At 45.1% G+C, this 19,576-nt stretch overlaps 1 protein-coding gene across 6 annotated transcripts in view; it reads right to left on the bottom strand.

The window, feature by feature from the left end:
• MAMLD1 (mastermind like domain containing 1) overlaps positions 1-19,576 on the bottom strand; it is a 246,200-nt gene that overhangs the window by 68,511 nt on the left and 158,113 nt on the right. For 3 of the 6 annotated variants that reach the window (XM_059859609.1, XM_059859611.1, XM_059859612.1), the window contains exon 1: positions 775-888. The exons of 2 other annotated variants lie outside the window; for them this stretch is intronic. In XM_059859609.1, the coding sequence (XP_059715592.1) occupies positions 775-876 (102 nt within the window). In that variant the 5' untranslated portion in view covers positions 877-888. Of the gene's footprint in view, positions 1-774; positions 889-13,005; positions 13,310-19,576 lie in introns of those variants that run through there. One more of the 6 variants, XM_059859610.1, reaches the window with a different exon arrangement.

Raw genomic sequence — 19,576 nt, 5'->3', positions numbered from 1 at the left:
CCACCTTAAGATCCTAAATTGCTGTTGAAGATTTGGAAAGATGTTTAATTAGCAGCTCAGATGATCTTCTGACCTAGCTTCCCAGTGCACAGCAAGGTGCACTGGTCTCATGCAGACATGCCCCGGAGGCTGTCCCAGAGAAGGCTGTCCCAGGGAAAGCCAGCCTGGGGCAGGCTGGCAGTGCTGCTCTGGGCACTTCTGCTGTTCCATGTGTGACAAGGGCCAGATTATTTACTTAACATCTTAAGCAACTTCTGCAGCTCGACCTCAGCTCATGCAGCCCTTGCTGTCCTGCTGGCAGTGAACTGCAGTTTGGCCAGGTGAAAGCTGCCCTCACTCTTTCTGCCTGAACCAGTGAATTCACAGAATAAGGACAGCAGGGCAGTCATACCTTGACTTTTGCCCCTGTGTTAGCACCAGCTCACATCCAAGGGGCACATCCTGCAGCTGCACGGGGAACAGCAGGTATGTTTCAGCCAGCTGGGCTGCCCCAACACTGTGCTCACCCAAAGAAAAATCCTTCTGACAAAACAAACCCAACCAAGCCTGTGATCACAGGGAGTGCTGCTCCCTGCCACAGCTCTGCTGCCTCTGGAGAGGTGACACCAGGTGAGATCCGAGGAGCAGAGCAACCACAACAAAGGCATGAAGGGAAGAGTACAAGGAAAAACAAGGGTTGCAAACTTAAAAGAGACAACAGAAATAAAGTAAAGCAGTGCCTGGAAGTCAGTGTCCAAGGAACACAGAACAAATTTGCACACAGGAAGCACTTACTGCTTGAATGGAAGTCGTAGGAGAAGCTGGACCTTGTGGACCAGGCACTTGAGAAATTCCAGCCTTACTGAGGCAGTTCTGGACCTGCTGCGCCTCCATCATCTCCCAGATACCTGCCCAGTTTCCTCAGCTCTCCTGTCTCCTTGGCTTTGCCCTCCCTTTGGTCCCAGCCCATGCCAGCTCTCTCTCCCCTACCACTGCCTCCTTGTACTGTGGACCTCTTCCCCTCAAGCTCTCAGGCTGTCCGTGTGTGGCTGCAGCAGCCCCAGCCCGTGCGGCCGATGCCGCAGAGCGGCTCCGCTGGTGCTGGCAGTGCTGGGATGCAGCAGGATGAATGCACAAACAAACAAGCTACACTACCAGCACAGCTATGCTCCAAAAGGAAATGACCACTGGATGTTATTGCATAACCCTTCTGAATAATGAACGTGTATTTCTTGAAAATACATGCCACCTAATCCCCTTGGCATTGCAGACATTTACCACAGGATGGTAATTTAAGTTAATCAAGCCCCAAGCTCCATGCAAAGTTTAACAGTTTGCTTTGCTACAGTTTGAGAAGCAGATGGCAAAGCACTCAGTGGCACATTTTCTGCCATTCTTGTACAAAGGGCTGTGCCTGTTTCTGTTCCAGGCATGGACAGAAACAAATGGATGTTTGCTGGACTAGCTGGCCACTGAATACCCTGAAATAACATACACGTAGATGCTCCACAGGGAGGTCTTGTGGGCAGCCAGAATTGGTCACTTCCTGGCTAGTTTGCCATTACTGCCATTCTTAGAAATGATAAAATTAAAGCTACAGGCTAGCATAAGGCTCTTTGTAAGTAATCCAGGTCGTATCTGCAGAAGTACCCACATCCACAGGCAGTTCCATGCAGACAAGTACTACGGGTTTTCTTACTCAACAGCACTTGACACTTCTGCAGTAGCTCACAGTATTTCTATGTAAACTGTCTTCCAAATGACTCTGCCTGGCATGTGGGCACCAGAAACCAGTCTGAGGGTGGCATTTGGATTTCAAACCACCTCTGTGGACAGTCACTGAAATGCTCTATTTCTGGCTAGTTTGTGGGATGCTGGGCTGGGGTAGACAAGAACTGACAAGGGGAAAATAGAAATTCATAGATAACGTGTAAGGCCAAAATGCTTTTAAAGAAAGGGCAATTCAGATAGCCTAAGTCAAGCTTTTTCTAGGTATGTAGAGAGACTGGGAAGTGCGGTGGTGAGCAATGAACAGTTTATTCTGAGACATTCAACATCTTCATAATTTATAAACAGCAGAAAAAACCACACTTCTCCTTCAAAACAGGGAGCTGAGCCCCCAGCATGCAGCTAATGGTGGTGTGCACAGGGGATGTACTTACACTAATTGACTGGGCCATGGCCACGGCTGCCCCAAGCATTTCTGGAACCAGCATTTCCACAGCAGCACTGAGCAGAAACGCTTCACATTTATTAACTTGTTTGGTTTTGATTGTTGGATTGGCTCCCCATTCCCAAGGCTCTCAGATTTATTCTTTTAGCTTAACACTACAAAGTAATCAAATCACTCTGTTACAGCTGACAGACTGTGGGAGCCCTGAAGGGGAGGGGAGAGCGCCGGCAGAAGAAACAGCTACATTTTTTCTTACATCCTTCACACTTGCCCTAAACTTCAGATTCGACTCATCTACATTTCTGGAATTCAAGAATATTGAACTTTTACTGACATGTGAAGTTATTTGAAGATGCAGGACTTTCACTTGAAATTAAGTCGGATCTACCTCCTGGGATCAGGGACCAAGATTCTCGTCTCATAAGTACTGAAAAGCCCAAATGCACTCTCTTTCTGCTTTAAGTCAAACACAAGTGTTGCTGCAACCAAGAAAACATCTTTCCAATGCTATGTGAATTCAAACCAACAAATTCATACCTAAGAAGAGGAGATGAGATGGAAGACTCAAACATGCCTTTGTGCCCTTCCATCAAATGTGTAGAATAGGTAAGAACAGGAAGACAAAAGAGATGGCTCAGAGAGTCAAGATTAATATGGAAATGGAGAAGAAGGGCATGCCTTGGGCTGGATTTCATGTTTCTCTTCAGTACAATTTATTTTCAGCTTTACGCTATGCAGTATTAGAAAATGCTTAGCACAGAACCCTTGATGTGGAAGACAAAGAAATTTTTTTTGATTTAGATGAATCCCAATGTCCTTGTCTAATGTTACCCAATGCAAAATTAGAAAGAAATTACTGCTTGCTTGGTCATGTGTTTTTGAAAATAATTTGAATGACCCACTGCTTAAAGTATGGACAGGGTCCTCTGTTATTAAAATCCAAACAAAGTCTGTACTCAAATTGACAGGGTAAAGCTTGAAAAAAGTCCCCCAATGGGTTTCTTTAATCAAGAAAAACAAGCAAAAAAACCCATGAAGCCTGTGAACAAACAGTCTTACAAGTTTTGGACTTAATATACCAACAATGTCAGGCATTTCAATACAGTAGCATCAAAACTAGATATTTACTGCTTGGTAGTGAGTAACCCTTTGAAAAGGGAGGAACAAAAATTCCTTTTAAATGAGTCACCATTTGACAGTCAGAGATCAAAACCTTTTGCCTGTATTTCTGATTAGCAGAGTGTATAAACTTGAGTTTTTCTCTGTGTGAATTTATTTAAATCAACACAATTAATCAAGAAAATAAGTAAGTTAACAGAAAAAGTGAGGTCCTTAAAAGTACCTGACCATCAGCAAGATCTACTGGGTTACTGAAGTATCAAATACATTCAGAAATTATTTACTTGTATAAACTTGGACTTGTGAAAATCCTAGTAAGATTTTAAATATCTAGTCCAAGCAAAGTGAAATTATACTCAGTATCCATCCTGATAACCACATGAAATGAATGATGCATAATTATTCTTTAACTTATGTGAATGTTTACATACTAATGCTTGGGGACAAAGCTACTAGTGTGTTTGGAACTTTTACAAATATCTTTGTAAAATATTGAATTTTTTACTATTGCTGAAAACTTAAACCCATGAAGACCCATGACAGAGAATGAAACATTAAAATACATGCCTGAGGGTAGATGCCATTTTTGTCTTTAAATATTTTCTTTAACCCCTACATGAAATTCTGAAGTTTCAGCAAAAAGAAAGATACTATAATGTCATATCAGGGGAAAAATAAAAAAAAAAAAAAATCCACCTAAGTTGTCATTATAGCCAAAGTAAGGAAATAAAACTGTTGTTCACAGTGAGGGAAGCTTCCAGTAGGCTACACCTGCCTTTATTTTGAATATAATTTCCAACTATTTCACAGGACCCTAAAGACCTCAGCTGGTAACAAGCACTGATGATTTATGGACTATTTAACTAGTTAAGGATACTTAGTGTGAAGGTAAAGGTAAAGCACCATCATTCCCATTTTACAATGGACAAGTAAGAATGTAGGAACTATTTACTCCTAAAATTGCCTCCAGCAATACATACAGATATTCAGGCCCTTTGAAAAAAAAAGTGGATAACTTTGAAATTAGAATAAGCATTACTCAGCCTTGGCTTGTTATATGAAAATTGATACCCACAAAAAATCCCACTTGCTCCACAGAGCTTTCAAACCATCCTGAACTTCTGACCAGTGAGAGCATCTCCAAACCTGACTCAGCTCAGGGAACCACCCTGTCCTTCTCATCAGTCGATCTTAATTCATGTTCGATTTACTTGTAGATTGGAAGTAATTAGAGTAAATAACTACACTAACTGGTTACAGTTTGGGAATTGAGACAACTGAAGAAAGAATTCTGAGAAATAATCTGATCTACTACTATAAAGAGAATCAATCATCACTGTCCTTCCATTAGTCTTTTTGGCAATCCTGTGTCACTGTTGTCACAATCCTGGATAACGGTGCCACATTAATTCTGCTTTTGAGAAAGGAAATACAAAATGTGACTCTGTAACTGTGTCCTGCCTGACCTTGGGGAATCTTTAGGGGAAGTTTCCTATCAAATGCACCTACAGTTTTTACTGAAGGAGAATTACTGAGTTGGGCCCATGCTTTGTAACTCAAATGCACAACTCAAAAATATACAACCAGTCTTCTGTTTCCATTTGAAATAAATATTAATACATAACCAATGATTTTTAAAATCCAACCTTACATGAGAAACTACATTTTCAAAGTTAAAATTATATTTTTAACAAGCCTGGCTCAGAGTTGATGAACATGGTGCTGGATGACAAGACCCCTACTGCACATTTCTGATGTAACACCAACAACCTTTAGCTACATTTTAGCTACATTTCCCGAAATTGGACATAGCCTGCATTTCCCAGGTCTAACCTTTCCAAAAGAAAAAAAAGCAACTGACACCTTTGTTGAAAATATTACAGAATTGGAAAAGAAGAAAGTCATTCCATGTTTTGTAACAGGAGCAGATTCACTCTCTTCCTTCAAGACAGCAGGCTGCTCTCAGTGTGAACTGTGGCACTGCTGATGTCACTGTGAGCAGGGACCAGAGGACATAAGGCCTTTTGTACTGTTCCCATGATGCTGCATGTTAAAAAAAAATCAAAAATCAAAAATCATTATCCAGGCTGGAAGAAGCCCAAGCCATCATAAATGTTTGTTTACTGCAATTTGGCAGACCTTTTGAGAAAAAACAACAAACTACACTTAGATATGTAATCCTAACCCAAAATGTCAGATGGGAATCAAGCAGAAACCATGCCATTATTTTGAGGAAACCATGAATTATTTGGGGGAAGCTTTTGCTGAGATGCTTATTTGAGTGTTTCTCTGTAAGCAGATATCACTTCTATTACTGTGGCTATAACTAACGAGTTAACAACACTATTTACACTAGTACTGTTGTATCATTAGAAACAACAAGATTATGTACTTTAATTCTAATGCCAGCACAATTATTTTAACACCAAGTGTGTCAGATCTGACTCTGTACCCCCTAAATTAATTTCAGAGTAGTGGCTAAATAAAATGACATACTTCTTTGTGCTTTTGTTACAACACGCTCATGTGCAGCAAACTGTGAAGAAAATGTAGTAATTAGAGGTTAAATTAATCCCTGACAGACAGGCAGCTTAGTAAAGCTGGGCCCTCTTCAGAAAACAGAACATAAAGCCTGCCAGTCTTTCAGAATTAGGCACAAAGAACAGGGAAGATTGGCAAGTCCCTCACTGCTGTGATCCAACCAAAGGGATGGAATGCTGAAAAGTCGGCGTAAGGCTTGGAGCAGCCAATACTACCAGGCAGATCTTGTGACAAATGTGATTTAGAGCTCCAAGGGATTGTTGCTGCAGCCGCTCCAACTGCCTGATCAGGATCAACCACTTGAAATTACAGACAGTCTTTTGCCCAGCAGAACAGGCTTCTAACCACCATGTAATCTACCTCGAGACATTAATAAAAGCCAACAATGGCATTATATTTCACAACATAACTAGAAAGTTACCTTGCTGCTCCGGATTTTAGTGCAGGTAATGGGTTTCATTGCCCTCAACAGAGTAAATGTGCTGGGTTACTCTGAAAGCAATAAATAGGTAGGTCTGGGGTAGGTGTAAATACCTAATGTGCTCAGAGTTTTGAGGTACTTAATTCTAGAGAAAAATAAACTTACACAGAAAAGAAAAACCATGCAAGAAGAAAGAGGCAGCCAGATCATGATGATGATACCCAGTAAGTATTTCTTTTGTATGAGTGTCAGCAGAGGTAAATGTTTTTCCCAATGTCTTTAGCTGTGGCACATGAAAGTAGCCAGGATTTAAATCCATGCAAACACAGCCTGTTATCAACAGGGGGGTAACTGAAGGGCACCTGTTCTGTGCTGTGCGAGAAGCATCTTGGCTCCTGTGCTGGCAAATCCTGCTGCAGGAATTGCAGAGGCATCACTGCCTCCATTCCCACCAGATACCTTCCCTCAAAGGTGGAAGGTGCAAGGAACAGGCTTCTCCCTGGGCTGATGCTGCGGCCACTCAGGAGATTGCCTGACATGGGGTGACACCTGGCCCTGCAGAGGGAACCTCGATCCTGCCTGCACCAGGCTGAGTACCCAGCTGGCCCTGACCAAATGGGAAAGCATGACAGACATCTGCAGCGGGATCACCAAGAAAATAAAAATAACCCCAAAACCAAATGGGAAAAAAGCCAAGTGCCTGTATTACAATTAAAGTAAAAGTCAAGCAGGGAGCCTGCAGAGATTGCAGATCTATGTGGAAGTGCTTTAACAGCACCAGCATTTCTGTACTACCCAGATCATCAATTATTAACAAATCAGGACATGCCTGATGGGGTACTTATGTAACACTCCTTTATCAATAAAGCTGCCAAGTCCCTTCAGGGAAAAGCACTGTGGCTCACAACAAGTCACAATATGACACCTTCCTCTGGATAGGACACTCCAGTGAATTCTGGTCTGCCCCTCCTCAGTCTGGCCACCCATTCCCAAAGAGGAATCCTGGGCAGCCCCCACCAGAGGCCCAGGGTGCTCCCCAGCCTCCCGTGAGCAGCAGCCCTTTAATCAGGTCAGTGCTTATCAATGGCTCATTGTAGCCATGAGGCAGCTCCGAGCCAAGGCCATATGAAATCCTGCATCCCGCTGCATCTCCCACGCCTGGGCCCCACGGATACAGCTTCCAGCAACACACTCCCTGGGCACAGCAAGTGTCCTCCAGCCAGTCCAGCTGGCTAGTGGGTAGGGAGGGGAGGAAGGAAACCCACAGCTCTTTCCTCTGCTCTTCCCTTTGGGCACAACAGGTTCTCCACAGGAGCAAAGAGCCAGGTAAAACTCACCCGTCAGAGATAGTACACTGAGCCCTGCTTTGCTTCACCCCATCAGGTGAGAATGAGCAGGGCAGAGGCACACAACAATTACCTGTCTATACTGAAGGGCCTGATCCTTGAGCCCATAATTCTGGGATCAAATCTGAGCCTCATCCACTACAAAATGGAAAAGGACTGCTAGGCTGGGCCCTGGAAGGAGAAAGCTGGGTGTACTCTCCTACCACCCCACACAATGAACAGCTTGCAGTTAATGCAGGGCACACACCAAGGGTAACAGCTCTGAAAGACCTACTACAACCTGGCTAGTAAATGCTGCACAAAATAAGTATTTTCTTCTTAAAGGAAAGGAATGACTTAGTAATACTTTTTCCTCTATTTAATAAAATGAAAAATATTACCAGTGAGAAGGGCTCCCAAGAGGAATAAGTACTCTTTCCAACTCATTTGCAAGTTATCCCACTCTGACTGCACTGGTCTCTGGTAGTGTTAAGTGGTGACTTCTGAAACCATGGAGTCACATCCTAAGAGCCACAAGCCCTGCTTATGCTGTCACCCTGAGATATACTTCCATTGTGAACTGACCTAACAGGCCAGTCCACAGCAACTGCAATGAGAAATATCTACCAGAAGACAAGGACATGAAGTGAAACCTCTAAATGACAAAGACTTCAATTTTCTGCACAAAGCACTAGCAGTGATAGTACAGAACAGGGAAAGAAGACTGTGATAAAAGCACAGACTGTTTTGCAAAGCTTCCCTTCAGCTGCTGGCAGTCCTGGAACGGGTTACAGAAAGGTAAAATTGTGGTACTGATTACCGCCTGTTCTACAGGGCTGTTTTTAAACATTAAACAGCATTTTTCTATTTCTATTTTCACTTAAAACAATATTTCAGTATCTTCCAAAAGCCAGTCCAATTCTGAAACAACCCTAATGAAGGCAGTACTATACACCCAACCAGCTTCATCACGTATTTTTTCAGCGATTGCCTTTTCAAGAGTACCCCTTTTAGGGGTGCACAACACAAAACTTAGTACAAGCACACAGTGGTATCATGCACATTTGGCATTTTACAGCTGTGCTCTAAAGTTCCCCTTCAAAATTACTGGCAAGGAAGGAAGTTCTGTGTAATTTTAGCACTCAACATCTGAAAAAATTAGAAATGTCCCAACTGTTCTTTGATATGTAGAAAAGAACAGTTGAAAAACTTACAGTTGACTGGTGCTACCTAGGTTACCCATCAATGGCATTGAGACTGGTATATTATTAAGAGAGGTGTATGATGGGAATTGGTTTATTGTGCTGATCCATAGTAACCAACTCCTGTTCGTCCATCATTTATCTCTCTCACCAGCGACATATGGGTTTGTCTATTCACACTCTCAGCATTCTCTCTGCTCCAACAAACAGTCAGCCTTTTCTGCTGGGATAAGGAGATTTTTTAGTTACATCCATTATGTGCGTATCAACATTTATGGCAGGAAGATAATTGCCAAAGAGCTCAGGGGGATAAAAGCTCCCTCTTTATAACACAAACCCCCTTAAAAAATCAATATTGATATAAAACAGTTCAACACAAAGCCTTGGTGTGTCTTCTGCTTCCTTCAGTTCAAAATGCTGGTTTTGGGTTTTTTTCAAACATTGCAAGTCAAACTGGAACATCAGGTAGAAAGCCTTCATAGTGAGTTACATCACTGCTCTTCCCACAGAGGATGATATAGCAGTGCACAATATTAATTGTTCCTCAAAGAAGTTTGCAGCAAATGTGTCAGATATAAAGAAGACTCCTTGGAGAGGTGCCAGCACCATTTAAACTGATTTAGCTATCTTTATTTGGAGACCATACCAATTACTAATGAATCGTAACTTATAGTCACCTTCGCCTAAATGCTGAAAAACGCTGACACAGCCAGCACCAGGGAATGATGAAAACCTGGGGATTCTGCCCCTCTCCCTATTTCAGGGGCTCAACCCACTACTACTCCATCCCCCAGTTCGGATAAGCCCACCTGTCACAGCTTCTACACTATTTACTTCACTTTCCCATGGCTATGTACTCATAAAAGTTATTTTAAGGTGACTTTTATCAGAGTAGATAGAAAGGAGTAGAATAGAACATTTATTGATTAAATGACAGGGAACCAGTGAGTTGCACTGTACTTAACCTACAGGACGACTTCGGGATTTTTCTTACTGTTATTCTTGCCCTTGTGTTTCCTTCTGCCTTCCTAACTTTTGTCTTTCTCATGAAGCCCATTAATGGGTCAATTCTTGTCCTACAGTCACACCCAGGCAGGTAAGTGACCTCTTAAGTCAGGGCAAGAGTATCACCCTGACACCCGGGATCATGAACTCTTCCAGTAAATCTTCCTGCATATTCAGAAACCATCTATCACAATAGCTTCTTAATCCCGTTTTAAATCTCCAATTGCTGACACACTGTATCATTTACAACGGGGGTCAGTAAAAAAACATTTTATTTATTAAACACTCCTACCTGTGTTGAGGAAGTCATACAAAAAATTTTTTAAAATATAACTGCCTCCTTTAATTACTAATCCCTCCCCAAACCCTCTAACAACTGCCTTTGCTTTAAAAAAACCCAAAGACACTTTACAGTTCAAAATACTTAGTTACAAGGGACCAAAAGCAAAGCCCACTCAATATGTGCTTTTCTGATTTTGAAGTATTACTTAAAAGGAATAAAAATGGAGTTGAAAAACCACATGTAAAAAAGAGAAAAAAGCCCTCAGAAAATAAAAAGCTGGATTGAATTTGAGCTGCTCAATTGTGAACATTGAACAGCTTTTCACTCACTCGAGGGCTGTTAACTGCATGTTACCTGCCTTACAGTACAGTCTATTTGTTTTTTATCCCTGAGCAACAGACTATTTCCTGGTTGAGTTTAAAAACTCTGTGACGTTCCAATATCAACCCACACATGTGTGTCACTGTCAACGTCAGTCGCAGGAAAACATTAGAAGTCACCCCTTGCTAATGCTTTCCTAACATGGAATTTCCTTGTACCTCGCCCCCCAGCCCACCTCCTCCTTCAGCTGAGAGCATCCTTCCTAAAGTGCATTTTTTTCTCCCTTCTAAACATATGGCAGGGAGAGAGGACTGAAAATGGGCAGTGCCAGCACTAGATCGCTGCTTTTTTAGGTGCTCGCGTGTAACTTATCAAACTGCTCTCGCTGCCTGGCACGGGGCGAGCCGCGGGGAAAAGCCCCCCCCCCCCCCCCCCCCCCCCCCGTGCGTGGGGGCTTTCCCCCTCTCCCCGAGGCGAGGGTTCCCCCTGGGCACTATCGGTGCCTCCCGCCGCCGCCGCTCTCCCGGCACGCAGCTCCGCCCCGGGAGCGGGAGGGCGCGAACCGGGCAGCCCGTCCTGGGGGGATGCCGGTGCGCCGGAGGAGGCAGCACCCAGCTGCCGGGACCGGCGGGTTCGAGGCCGTACCGGCTCCCAGTCTCCCGGAGGCACCATATGGTCCATCTTGCACATCAGCAGCTTTATTTCCCCATCAGCTCGGCCCAGAGGGGGAGCTCCGGGAGCAGCAGCCACCCCCTGCCCCGCAGCCCCCCGGGGCACCGGCATTAGGCATTACCCGGGGATTACGGGGCTAAGTAGGGGAAGACTCGCGTTATATAACCGGGGGAGCGTTCCGCCCTCACGGCGCTCCCACAGCCCGCCCTCCGCCCCAGCCGGGGCGGCCGCACGGCGGCGGGGGGGGTGAGCCCGGCGCCTCCGCCCCCGGCCCGCGGAAGGGGCCAGACGCAGTTAATCCCCCCGCTGGCGGGGCGGGGGAGGCACCGCGGGGTGCCCCCGCTGCCCGAGGAGGAGGCGGCGGAGGAAGGCTCTTCCAGGAGGCTCCTCGCAAGCGGCCGGTGCTCGCGGCGTTCAGCGGCTTCCGACGGGACGAGGCGAGACGAGACGAGCCGGCCGCGCGTACCCCGCACGCCGCACCGGGGACCTGCCCGCCCGATTGCGCCAGGCCGCGGCTCCGCGGCGCCTCCCGCCCCGCTCCCCGGCCCCGGGCTCCGCCGCCCCCCCGCCGGGAGCACCGTGGAAAACAAAAGCGGCCTTTTAATTTATTGTTCCGGGGGGGAGGCCGGAGGGGGGGGCGGTGTGAAAGGAAATCAAAGCTCGTTTTCTTCCCAGAAACGGCCGTTCTCCCCGGGATCCCTCCGAGTCACCCTGGTGACAACCCCCTTCCAGCCAAAGACGAACAAAAGCCGCGGTGCCCCCGGCACCGGCGCTCCTCCCGACCGAGCAACAGGCCGGGAGAGGCGGCGGAGGAGGGACCGGGAGGAGAGACCGGCTATTGACGGGGGAGAGGGGCAGCCCCTGCCTTGGGGGGGGACGTGGGACCGAGCCAGCGAGCGCCGTGTTTACCCTGCCATTGCTCTGAGCCCCGATCTTAACCACAGCATCAGAAACCAAAACAGTTTAAAGCGTGAGTCAGCACGCGTTTTGTTCACGCGTTCTGTTCCGAGCACACGGACGGTCCGGCAGCGAGCGGCGGAGGCGCCGCGCCGGCAGCAGCGCCCGCACTCGGGGCTGCTCCCGCACACGCGCTCCCGCAGCTCGGGCTCAGCGCCGCGCTCCACGCTCCCGCCAGGAACAACCCAGGGCTCCTTCGGGGCTCGGACGAGCCTTTTGTTCACAATCCTGCCTATAGAACGTGAGCTTCGGGTTCCCAAAATAACCAAGCACGCGGCTGCCAACGCAAATACCAGGAATCATTAAAAAAATGACACTAGAGGGACCACGGCTAGCCCCTCCACGCGTGACACTCTCCCGGCGGAGTCCCCGGGCGATGACGGGTTTATCCTCCCCTGCCTGTCTGATCCAAGTTTAGCTGGAAATCCCCGGACGATGGCTGAGCCGGCCCGGCCGCACTGACACGAGAACCCGCGGGCTGGCGGTGCCGGGCGCACCGGCGAGTCCCCGCTCCCGCTCGCCCCCAACAGCATCCACCGCCTCTTCCCGCAGCATCCAGCGCCTCTGCCCGCAGCCCAGCGCGTCACCACCCGAGCAATGACACGGAAACCCACGGAGCGTCCCCCGCTGCCGCGCACTGGCTGCCCCGCCGCCGTGCCCGGGATCGCACCGCACCGTACCGTAAATCACCTTCTTCACCACCATTTTAAAGCCCACGGACCCCCTCCCTCCTGCCCTCCTCTCCGTGGTCCGACTTCAGCTCTGACCAGAATGGAGGGCGAAATTCCCCCCCTCAAGTTTCTGTCCCTTTCCCTCCGGCGGCCCCGGCACACGGGACCCGCGGGCAGAGCGAGCCCAAGGTGGGCACTTTCTTGAACCGCCCCTGCAAACTTTCCAGCCTGGCTGCGACCGTGCCGAGCCCGGTGAGCAACTGTTCCGAGGGTGTTTAAGTCTTTTTAAACCAGCTCCTACTTTCCCAGCCCATATCGATTTCAAATGCTACTTACTGGAATATGTGGCTCCATCCGTGGTGCTTCTACCCGCTGGGAAACCAGCAGCATCTTGGACTGGGAATCAACCGGCTTTTAGATCCACTTTGGCTGTATTGAGCAAACCCAGCGCCGCAGAGGACTCGCAGCCTGTTTTCTCCTTTTAGGTTCCAGACAAGTTCATCCTGGCGTTGCAGTTTGCTAATGATTCACTGTCTGTCTCGATCTGCTCACTACATTTCCATCAACCCACAGCTTCCTCACTTAGAAGGTGGAGTTTGTGGGGTTTAAGTTACTGATAGGCATATCTAAGTGCTGTGTCACTCAAAGAGGAGGAGACACACACACACTCACACACACAGCCCGCACACTCACACACACGAACGGCGCCAGGCTTAAAGGGGAAGTAACACTTTCTTCTCTCCAGAAATTGGACACCTCACAGATCCACGGGTTTAATTTTTTTTTCTCCGTGCGAAGAAGGAAGGCGAAAATTAACCAGCCTATGGTCAAAATTTTAACACACAAAAAACTGCTTAGAATGTTTAGAACCTTCCTTGTAGAGCTTCAAATTCATTTAGTACAAAGTCAGATAGGTCAGAAAGCTACTGGCAATTAACAGATTATTTTTTTTCCTTCCAAATCAAAGTGCTCAAATCACTGAAGAGAGAGCCCAAAGCATGAAGTGTAAAGGTTTGAGTTATTGTCACAGAGTGTAGTTTCCTGTCCCTTTGTGACATAGGATGTTCAGCACTCTTAACACAAAAGGGTTAAACTCATTTCGCCCAGGTGAACCCAGGTTAGAAGAAGGAAACAGCAGAGTTCTTTCATTTTCATCTTTTGTGCTATGTACATGTCTTTTTGAAAACAGACACAATTCCAAATTGAGAGCTCCCATAAAGCCACGCACTTCTCATATGACTATAAATGTGCTTGCTACAAGCTGCAACCTCTGAATACTAATTTTGATAGACCATCAACTGAAAGCTGAGAACCTATTCAGACCTCCTCTTGGACTGTGCAGAAAGAACTGGGAAGAGCAAGCTGCAGGCAGCTAAGAGAGCACACTGGGTCCACAAATAATGGCTGGTATAATTTCATTTTATTACCTTGCTAAATCACTACAACTGTCACTCCTATCCTGATAAACTGGAGATGCTAGAAACTCTGTCCCAGTACATTGACTCAATGGATGAGGTGTGGAAGACTTACTAGCATTTGTAATAAAATGTCTAGTTTCTAAGATCATTCCTGAAATAGTGATATGAGTAAATTATGCTCTTTAAAATTAGGAAGTTATTTGAATATAACCCCTTTACTGTAACCAAATACATAAAAGTGGAGCCAGAATCTGACCTCGCTTTCCTGAAAGTTTTCCAGACAGCAATCACCTTCAACTTGCAGCAAACTTATAGACCTCCAAACCCATCTTTATACCTGAGCTAATAAATATTGACAATAACAGTTCATCAACAGAGAAGCATTGCTTTTTAGCTTTGCTGAAGCCTCTGGCTTGCCTGTGACAGCTGCAACAATGGGCCCGCTTCCCTGAGCAGTATTTGTGGTATTTCAGCTTGCATTGTTTGGAAACTTATTGGTTTGCTTTTCTAGTGCTCTTGCCTTTTATATTATTTAAAATTCCTTTGATCTATTTTATCAATTGAAAAAAAAAAAAAAAGAAACACAAAAATAACAAACTTTTGTGGGTGTAAACACCCTGAATTCTACAGCCTCTGAGGGCCAGATCTCGAAAGTTTCAGTGACTAAGGGGAGTTGTATCAACATCTGATGTTTGGGTTTGCTGGGCTGCCCAGACCAAATCTCCAACCCTGCCTGAGGTGCTGAGGCCCAAACACAGCATTAGGGCATCAGCATGGGATCTAAAAGAGCCAACGTGCTGAGCAGGAATCACCTAAAATGAGCAGGCTCGGGGAAGATATACATTCATCACACCTGAATGAAGCTCCTCATGGAAGGAGGTGCCACTGCCTGCCCAGTGTGCAATGTCAGAAACCCTCCCCTGAAGATACATGTGTGTGTAAGGGCTCCCATCTTTCTCCCTGGAGATTTTTGAACTAAAATACATATGTATGGAACATGTGGGGCACCCAGGGATTCACACACGCTGTAGCTGGTCCTACTGACAACACCATGATCAGATAATGAACAGTGGGTCCCTGTCAGTTTTTCTATACCAGTTATTGTCAAGAAGTTTTGTCATTTATGACTCCTGCCAAACATTTGAAGTTCCTGACAGATGACAATACTTCTTAAGAACTTGTTCACTTCATAAAACTAGACCAAAGGCCTCCCCCAAAAGGAAGATGACATGGGTAGGGTAGAGGAGTCCTGTGTGTGCCTGCTCTGCAGCAGGAGTGATGCTGCTGCCTTTAGTTGCCAAAGGTATCTGCTTGTCAGGTAGTGGTTTGTGTTCTTCTGTAGGTAGGCTGTGCTCTCAGAGGGAAATCAAATCAAGACACTTCTAGCAGTTAGTCCATGACAGAACTGTGGTAACATTTTCCTTCTGAACCTGCTGGCTTAAGCTGTGTAGGCTCTGGATGTCACTCGAGCAGCTCATTGCCAAGTGTGCCCATGCTGCCAGACCTGGTGCACTGATCAGCCTGGATGGTATGTGCTGGGATGCTCAACAGTGGCAGGACAGCTTTGCGTGTGCTCAAACCCCCAATTTTAGGCAGTGTAAGCATTTAACAAACCCCTTGCAGAGATCACTCATTTTCAGTGATAGGTAATAGCTAAGCAGGGGATTTCAGGGCTGCAATTTTGGTCTTTGGTGATTAAATTATGAGCCCTTTCTTTAGGCATATTTACTCTACTTGACCTGGGGGAATCCTTGGCTGCTCTGGAATACATAACAAAACTTTCACTGGCCTCTTCAGGGCAGTATTTCATCTTCTCAGGTTAGGCTTACCCTAAGCATGTTGCAGGCTACCTTATTGCTATGCTTCTGTCCTATTTTGAAAAAGACTTGTAGGATTCTGCAGAAAAGATGTGATTCTAATGACATCAAGGTTGTTATGGCCATGAGGCTTGACAAAACATATTCTAGTATCTCAAATGCTTCTCCCAATGCTGGGCATCAAACCTGGGCCTGACTGGCTGATTAATCACATTATTTATCAATTTTACAGTAGTTTGCTACATTTCATTTAGCCTGTTTAATATCCATAGAAAATATAGTTTGCTTTGTTCCTATATAAAACAAGTATAAATTCTTTCCACATGGAGACGTCTTATTCAAAAGCTAGAGTCGAAGAGCTGAGAAATTATAACTTTATCTGAAAAATAACAAAGGGATGAGAAGAGTGCCTTGAACCAAAACAAAACCCAAAACACATAACAATCCAAAAATATCCCAAACAAGACCAATGTTTTTCCTTTACTCACTGTTCTGAAAAAGCAGCATCTTTCTGCCTAAGGAGAACAGTTAGCTGGAAAGCTGCAATATGCTAAAAAACTGCCCTAAGTTGTGTTCACCAAACAAAAGGATTGTGCACGCAGACACAGCCTTGAGGGGTTGTGTCAGCATTGGGCACTGCCAATGGAAGATGGCCAAGGGCTAGAGAAAAGGTTTGCATCTTCCAGGCTGGTGTGAACTAAGATGCTAAAACTGAGCTTCCAGGTAACCATGATGCTGGGACTCTTCTCTCAGGAGAACTGTTCCAGACTTCCAGCTGGCCTCTGGGGTTCCTGACACCAGAAAGGATAACAGAAGTCTGAGCAGAAAGGACTGCCCCACAGGATGTGTTGTACACTGAAGGGAAGCAGCAAATGAGCAGCACAAGGATTCACCACAGATTCACTGAAGGATTCACAAGTTTGTCAGTGCCCCAGAACCAGATGGATGGCAAGCATGCGATGCTTTCTACTTGCACATTTGCAACCTGAAATCAGGTGGAATCAATGGCTTGGGCTAGATGAACCTTCAGCTGGACTAGTCAGTGCTGCATTTCTTATGCTAGATCAGATCAGCAATCCAGCTAATTTGGTATCTTATCTCTGACCACAGGCTATAGCTGATGTTACAGTAGATAGAAAAGAAACTTTTACTGAGCAGTTGCAGGACAAATTGCAGGTAGTGGTGCAAGCCTCTTAGCAAGTTTTTGTTTAAGCAAAGCCAGTCTGTAATTGGCTGATGCTCAGAACCAGGAAGGCTCATGTCCTTTGGGTACTTCCCCACAGTAGAGTGTAATAAACTAGGGATGAAATTACTAATGCATGCAAAATTTCAATTAATTTCTGAAAGTCACAATACTATCAGCATCAGTAACATTGTGTTGAGTAAAACAGCATCTCAGGTCATTTCTGGATGTGTTTAATTGCATGCCCTTTTTCACAGAATCAAACCATTCTTTGTTGCTATGGTTTGGGTTGGAAGACACCATAAAGATCATTTACCTCCAATCCCCTGCCATGGGCAGAGACACCTTCCACCAGACCAGGTAGCCCAGGACCCCATCCAACCCCACTGTGAACACTTCCAGGGATGGGGCATCCACAGCTTTTCTGGGCCACCTATGCAGGGCTTCAACATTCACAGTAAAGAAATCCTTCCTAATATCTAATCTACACCTACCATCTTTCAGTTTCTCTCTTTTCAGTCCTTTCAATATTTGATTTTTTCCTACTAGAAGTATATGGAAAATACTTAAAAATAGATAAAATGCATCAATAAATTTTAATTTCCTCAGTAATGCTCACTACATTGAGTAATTATGTAAGTCTTATAGAAAAAAATATGTATATGTGCATAATTGGTAATGTAGCAATTCAATTCTTTTAAAGAAACATTACTTTTAGGAAAATAAGCTTCAAGAAAAAAAGCTTTTGATTGTATGCAGTTACTAAAGGTTTTCAGCATGGTCTTCACTGGACATGAAAGAAGAACATGTATGATCAACTTTTTCTAAGTCCTTCAACTTCCATAAGTCATTGTTTACATGAGTTCCCATGGAAGAGTCCACAGGTAAAATCATCAAAGGATGGATGGACATACTAACATTTCAGTGAGTACATGAACTACTTTAGAAAATTGTATCAATTGAAGTGAATTACAATTTTGTCTTTTATATGGAAAAACAGACACCAATCTAATCTCTCTGTTAGGAGTTAAGAGATGACAACTCTGTGAGTAACTTCTTCATACTTTCAGAGAAGTACATTGTCTGTCTTCTACTAAAGTGTAACTTAAAATCAAATTGTTAATATCTGCTTAGTGACCAAATGCTTGTTGCAAATTGCTATCTTTTGAACTTAATTTTTAAACTCAGAAATCAATTATTTGCATAGCTCAGAGATCCACTTAGGCACATGCTAACATTATGTCTGAGTGTCTCAGAATGGAAGGGATTACCAAGTGCTGAGGGAAGCACATAGATGATCAGGGTGGTGAAATGCTGACAGGTTGCTCAGAGGGTTGGGGGATGTCCCATCTCTGGAGACTTTCAAGGTCAAGTTGGACAGGGCTCTGAGCAACCTGATATACTTGGAAGATGTCCCTGCTCAGTGCAGGGGGTCTGGACCAGATGACCTTTAAAGGTCCCTTCCAAGCCAAGCCATTCTGTGATTCCATGAGCTGCTTTTGTAGAAGACTTAGAGACATTTCAATTCTGACCATCTTGCAGCTAATAAGATTTTTCATTAAAAGCATAGAAGCTGATACAAATGAACATAATATCATATTCAATAGCTCTATTGTCAGCAACAATACACTGAAGTGTTTGATAATGAATGACATTTCTCCAATTCTGACTTGTGCATAAAACATTTTCCCTCTTGAACTGTGATGTGTACACTCAGCGTGGCTGCTGCTGGCTCTGCCCAGCGAGCTCAAACCCTGTGCTGGGCTGCAGGTGTGTTGGATGGCAGGGCTGAGGCTGCTGCACATTCCACCTGCAGCCTCAGTCACATCTAAGAATAAAAGCTGTCATGTGCTGAAGTGAGAGGTACCTGCAAACTCTCAGGCATTGTTTAAAGGAGCCCCTGTCTCTCCCCAGGAGATGCCTTTTCTCCAAGCATTATGTTCAGCAGTGTTGTCTCATTTATCAATTGCTCCAGCAGCCAAATGGGCACAGAGCCAGGTCCCAGCACATGGGGGGTATTGGATCAGGAGCAAACAGTGATAGGCATCACTTGCCAAATTTCCAGGTTAAGAATATGTCTAGGCAATAGGACACACTTATTTGACTGCTGTATCCAACTGCAAGTAAGACACCACTCAGAATATGTAATAACACAAACAAGGCTTAGCAATAATTCTAGCCTTGCTGTTTTTCACTGCTGGATCACACAGTTCACATACAAGGGCAGTGATCAGGGATACACAGATCTGCCTCAGTTCCTCTGGAAGTGAACAGAAAGGCAAAATCTGACCCATAGCTGATACAAGATATTCCAAATTACTTTAAGTATCTAAGCATTAAAAAATGCTTCTACATTCACATAATTTCACTGTCCTCAGGAAACACACCTTTTTTCCTTAATTTTCCCTTTCGTTTCTAAAGCTGTTCTCTCTTTGCTAAAGCTATTTTTTAAAAACATTCTCTATTTCATGACTGTCAAAGTATTCTCT

This window comes from Haemorhous mexicanus, chromosome 14, assembly GCF_027477595.1.
Source record: "Haemorhous mexicanus isolate bHaeMex1 chromosome 14, bHaeMex1.pri, whole genome shotgun sequence".
NCBI lineage: Eukaryota > Metazoa > Chordata > Aves > Passeriformes > Fringillidae > Haemorhous > Haemorhous mexicanus.
This window is presented reverse-complemented; position numbering and strand designations above follow the sequence as displayed.